The sequence below is a fragment of the Miscanthus floridulus genome, chromosome 8 (assembly GCF_019320115.1).
Source record: "Miscanthus floridulus cultivar M001 chromosome 8, ASM1932011v1, whole genome shotgun sequence".
NCBI classification, from domain to species: Eukaryota; Viridiplantae; Streptophyta; class Magnoliopsida; order Poales; family Poaceae; genus Miscanthus; species Miscanthus floridulus.
This window is the reverse complement of record NC_089587.1, coordinates 32,696,118-32,702,117: the sequence shown is the minus strand read 5'-3', so window position 1 is coordinate 32,702,117 and position 6,000 is coordinate 32,696,118. Positions and strand designations below refer to the sequence as shown.

General features: G+C 47.7%; 1 protein-coding gene across 2 annotated transcripts; it reads left to right on the top strand.

Annotated features, from left to right (window-relative positions):
* On the top strand, positions 1-897 carry LOC136471512 (uncharacterized). Of its 2 annotated transcripts, none has more exons than XM_066469240.1 (2): positions 1-469; positions 595-897. In XM_066469240.1, the coding sequence occupies exons 1-2, from the start codon at positions 161-163 to the stop codon at positions 640-642; spliced, it is 357 nt and encodes a 118-aa protein (XP_066325337.1). In that variant the 5' UTR covers positions 1-160; the 3' UTR covers positions 643-897. The 2 variants fall into 2 exon arrangements, with proteins under 2 accessions (XP_066325337.1, XP_066325338.1); XM_066469241.1 differs by having other exon boundaries at positions 570-897.
* Positions 898-6,000: the final 5,103 nt, after the last annotated feature.

The following is a 6,000-nucleotide window of genomic DNA, read 5'->3' as shown; positions in this document are numbered from 1 at the left end:
CCCGGCATCCCCAGTGGACGCCACAGGCATCTTGCCCCGCTACCAAGAAAGCACAACAGCTCACCTATCACGTTCTCACCTATCCATCCACCCATCCTTGTTTTTTGTTCCTCATGCATGAATTGTTTCTGTCTGCCGGCCTGATCAGGACAAGCTAGCCATGCCGACATCACCGTCGCTCCTGGACCTCATGAGCCTGCCTGAGCTGCTGTCTCCATCTCCTGAAGCAGCGGCGGCGGACTCATCCTCAGAATGCAGCAGCAGCAGCAGCTGTGGCATGGTGCAGGTGGTGCCGAGGGACCTCTCCGACGAGCTCCTCGGCAAGTTCGAGGACACCAGCGAGTTCGGCTTCGAGTATACCCAGAGCGGCCTCTGGTCGCCGCTGGTCCTGCGTCCTGAGGTCCTTGCGAGCGCGGGGCGGGACCGACCGAGGCGCAGCCGCCGGAGTTGGAGGAGGAAGGTTGGTATGGTGAGTTGGTGACCTCTCTAAAGAATTACGGCGAAAGGGTGCTGCAGGTGCTCATCTGCTCCCCCTATCCTGACTGTTCTTCTTGTTTTCTCTGATTTAGGTGTTCTGTTGTTGCTGACATCCAGGCATGTTGTGCAATGTTTATGTTGGACAGGTTCTTGTGTATCTCCTAAACTTCTCCCCAGTCGCTCATGTACAAACTGTTTCGTACTTTAGTTTGGTGATGAAGTTAGTTTCTACTTTCGGATATGATATGATGAAGATTACTTTTTACTGGGATGTAAAGATAGTACTACTAGGATGCTTGTGGGTTTGTAAGTGCTGGTGTGCCCACTGATTTAATTTGTAGTTTGCCCAGAATCCTGATTAAGCATTGGATGCTTGGGGTTGTAAGTACTTGTTTTTTTTCTCTCGAATAAGTACTTGTGTGTCCACTGATTTATTTTTTTAAGCTTGCTTAAAATACTGTTGCTTATCTTGGCCCATAATTCACCTTTGGTGATTAATGATGCCAAGGTACTGTGACGAATGTGTGTTTTGCGGCAGGATTACTATATGGTGTCACAATATATTGGCCACATGGTTTTCTTGGCCCCCATTATGGTTTTCATTGGATCACTTCAAAGGATATTACCACTTGGTTTGTTGGGATATATGCGCTTGGAGTAATTTAGAATTTTGTTTTTTTTATCAGGATACACCCGATTTTTCCATTAAAAACGAATCAAGAACAGAGTTCATTAGTAACGACTTGGAGGGAGATTAAAAGACATTACGTCAACACCTGACTCAGGTGAACAGCATGCCTAAATACTCTCAATCTCCTAGATTAGGGCGCTGCTCAAAAGAAAGTACTAGCATGTATACATCGCAGGTCCTTAGTTTAAACTTTGAAGCAACACAAAGACAATCATATCAGAAGAAACTCCATCCGTATCAAATCTGTTCAGGATGGACGTCGCCCTTGTTGTCATCTTCAGAATCTTCCTCAGTCTCAGTGATCAAAAGGGGAGGGACGGAGGGTGGTGCTCCGGGGTAAACAACAGCTGAAGGGCAGTCCGGAGGAGCAAGTTCGCGCTCTCGGCCACCTTCTCCTTGATTCCTCCTTTGAGAGACCTACCCAAAATTAAGAACAGAGCAAACTTTTGTAATCATCTCACATGGGTGCAATGTTTTCAAGTCGTTCAGTCGAACCCGGTCGCCATAGGACCGACCAGGAGACTAATCGTGATTAGTTGTCGACCAGGTCGATTAGTCGAACCTAGTCGACCCCTAGTCGTCCTAAACTTCATTTCTTTGCTGACTTACTGCTGGAAGCCTAAAATACCAAAGAAGACCATAATTAGCAACACTAATGTAGTCTTGATCTTGACACAGCTCAACAGTAGCACTGCTGTATTAGCAAGCACTGCTGCAGTAGCAAATAACTAGCATTTAGCAAACAAGTTCAATACACATAACTACATAAGCTAAAGTGTTCAAGTTCAGTACACATAGTGAAAGAAGTGATGGCAGCCTGAGCAATCTTCTTCTTGGCTTGCTTAACTTTTGTTCCAGAACTTGGTGCTGGTACAGCTGCAGGTTCTTCTGAAACACCTCCTTCAAGGTGTTCTACTATGAGGAAGCCGTGGCAGCAGGATCTGACCCAACTGATGAATCTAGAACACCTCCTTCAAGGTCAAGCGGAGGCATGTACACTTCCACATTTGCACATTGTCGGTCCACATCTACAGAAGAACAACTTCTTAGGATGGACGATGGAGAGCCAGAGAATAGCAGAGAGACAACAGTACATCACAACAAGCAACCTAGCAGTTTAGCAAAGAGCCAGAGAGGCTGCAGAGTGAGGGATGGGGGAGGAGGGAAGAAGATGGAGAGGGGAAAGGCACATACCATCGTCGGAGCAGCTCATCACGAAGGATGGCGACTGGAGGCGCAAGGGGAAGACTGGAGGCGCACGGGGAAGACTGAGGCGCGCAGGGAAGACCACGCGGGGAAGACTGGAGGCGTGCGGGGGAGACTGGAGGCGCGGTCGGTCGCGTGTGCCTACGTGCCTCCTGCTTTCTGTGTCTATTCTAACTCTAACAGGCCAAATTGGAAGCCCAATAGGCCACATATAAGCCCGGCCCAAAAAACAGAGCAGCCACCCTGGTCGTCCATAGCCTAGTCGGACGACTAATCATGATTAGTCATCGACTAGTCGGAGGACCAGCTTTCTGGTCGAGCTAATCGAGTCAAACCTCCTAATTGAGCACGAGGGACCGATTAGGACGATTAATCGAATTGCGATTAATCGGACGACTTGTAAACATTGCATGGGTGTTTAATGATCTTTTTATCGAAACAGACTTTGTTTCGATATTTCCATATAGACCAACAAATAGCAACAGTGGTTCGATATTTCCACTAGAGCATTTCCAAGAGTTCCCTAAACCCCTTCCTAATCCCTTATTTTTTGGCAAGATAAGAAAAAACCTCTCTCCAACAACTCCTAATCCATCCTTCTAATCTTTTAAAACTTGGGGAAAGTCACCTTGTTCCGCATAAAGTTACGCGCTTCCGCGTGTATCTTCTCTCCCCGCGTGTGTTTGTTGGCCAATCTAAAGGTGGAAGGACGTGGAAAGAATAAATAGTAGGAAAGGGTTCCTGATGAAAATATACAAGAGAGAAAGAATATATAAAAGTGGTTAGGATAATTTAGAAATAGCATATGATTCCTGATGTAAAATTGTCTTTTATATTTTAGGAGTGGATTATTAGAAACTCTTGGAGATGGCCTTCTTTGTTCTTTCCAATACTTTTTTTAGGAGTTATAAAACTCCATGTTTTTGGGAAGAAAATATTGGGTACTCGAGATGCTCTTAGACCAACAAATAGCAACAGTGAGACATACATCTTTCTTGCCGTGAGGCGGCTCTAGGCGACGGGCCTCCGCCGTCGAGGACTCAAGGGCCCACACCTCTGGATGCTCCTTGGTTGCCGCCGCCGTCTTCGGCGAGCGGTGGCGGTGGCCACGGTGGCGCTAAAAAAGGCGGCCATCTGCAGCCCTCTTCCTCCCCCCTCGATCGCCCTCCCTAAGCGTGGGTGCTCTTCGTTGTGGCCAGCGTAGGCGCGGGCGTCGACACCCCCCTCTCTAGGCTCTCCCTATTGGCTGGCAGTGAGATCTATGCTTGCTCGCGCCGGATCCAGCATTGGGGAGCTGCTGGACTAGCACCTCATGAAGAAGCCCACAGTGGGCACGGATGAGGAGTCGGTAGAGGCGCGATGGCGGCTGACGAGCTCCTGGTAGGAGGCGCTGGCTCTGTACCGCAACATCCTCCAAGAGACGTGGCTCTTCGCATGGTTTGATGGTTGCAGGGTGCCGTGGCGGGAGGCACTGCACGCCATGCCATGCGCGAGTTCGAGGAGGCCCACATGGAGCACATCACAGAGGTGGTGGCGCGCCTCCTCATCGGCGGTTGCCCTCCTCGTGCGGGAGCACGGTGCATCAGGGCGACGCTACAACATCTCTTCGGTGTTCCTAGGTATGGAGGCTTGGGCGTCTAGCTCCGTGTGGTCCACGACTCTTCGTGGACCCTACGTTCACCCGACGGCCTAGTGGTCGCCCGCCTACGGGGCTTAGCCGGGCTTTGGCCGAGCTGATGATAGTGACACCTCGGGCGCCAGATACCTCCTTGGGGACATCGTTGAAGAATCCCATGCTTTAGGCTGCGTCGTCGGCGTCGGGCTCTAGGCGTTAGCCCCACCTTAGCTTAGAAGCCTCTAAGGCCAGCGGCGGTGGTGCCCATGCTGAAATCCTAGGGCGTCACCCCCTTCCTAGAGGAATCACTGAAGATTCACCTACGGCTCGACACGAGCTCCCCTTGGCCTCTTTGCTCGTTGGAGCTTGCTTTGTTACCCGACGTTGCCACCATCGTGCATGGTTCATGCCGCGCCGTCGGTTCCTAGTGGAGTTTCTAGTTGTGCCTGTGTGCCTCATGTTCTTTTTCGCAGTGGTCTGTCCTACAGTGCTTCACCGTGTCACCATCATTTTGCTTTCGTAGTGGAAGCCTTATCGTTCTCCTTTTTCCCATGGTGGATGCATGGTCGATGATGTCGCTTGGTCTCCTTTCTGGTAGATGCTTTGTTGCTGAGAGTGTGATGACCGTTCCCCTTGCGGATGCTTTGCCACCATAGTCATCTTCGCTCCTTCCTCGGTGGAGGCTGGTTGTCGTTGGATTCCCTGGCGGATGCTTTGCCGTCGTTGTCTATTTGGCCCCCGGCCTCTCAGGTAGATGCTTTGCCACTGAGAGAATGTTGGCCCACTTCTTGGTGGATACTTTGCCGCTGTGGTCGCTTGGTCTTGGTTGGCGGATGCTTTTCCATTGTTACTGTTGGATGCTCGTCTGTCTTCTTTTGGTGGATGCTTTGCCACCACGGCTTTGTCCCATCTGTAGGCAACCATTGCGTTGATGTATCCTAATATGTGCTATGAGGACTCTCTCGTAGCTGCATCGTATAGCTCTATCCCTCTTAATGGGACATAGGCTATAATCCCTGATCACGAAAAAATAGCAACATTGAAAAAAAACATACATCCATTTATCATTAGAGAGCCACTTGATAAACCATTTCCAACATTGTTGGATAGAGTTGGCAATGCCATCAACCCCCTAGGTATTTAATAGGGAATTCACCCGTTTGATGAACAAAGAGCTCTGCATATTTCCATAAGTTATCATTATTGACATTTATCATGAAAACCTCGCTCTTGGAAAAAAAAATATTTTTTAGCCCAGAAAGCACCTTGTATATATACGTATAACAACAGCTTAAGGTTTCTTGCCATCTCGATATCATCTTTGATACAGAGAATGGTCGGCGTATTGAAGAATAGCGAAGCCTCTATTTATCAGATTGCTAGCAAGACCTATGAGAAGGTTGGTGTGCTGGCCATTGATAATCGAAGGACATTGACAACAAAATTGAAGGTTTTTTTTTTCATTTTTAATCCTTTTTCAAATCTTATTTTAAAAATAACCTAACCCATTTTTTATTTTTATTTCCAACTCTTTGGTCACGCCAACACGCATGGCATAGGAAAATTGCGCTGCCACGACATATGCATTGACGCGGTAAAATATGCTATGCTGGACAACGATTTTCACGTGAAAAACCTTGCCACACCACTCCCGTTGGCACGGTAAGTCTCAACCTTAAAAAAATTATATCTTTTTCATGCAATGTCGGATGAAAACAACTTTATATGAAAATTGTAGGTTTCGATGAGATCTACAACTTTCTAGTTTTGAGTTTTTACTTTTAAAGTTGCTAAGATGCTCAACAATATTGCCGGCGCAATAAGGTTTTCCACGTGAAAATCTCCATCCAGTGTGACAAATTTTACCAGTGCCAATACATGTGATGCGACAGTGTGATTTTGTGGTGCGAAGCGTGTTGACGCGGCCAAAAGAGTTAGATAAAAAATGGGTAACATTAATTTTAACATAAGATTCAATAAAGAATTAAAACTAAATAAATTCAAATTGAAG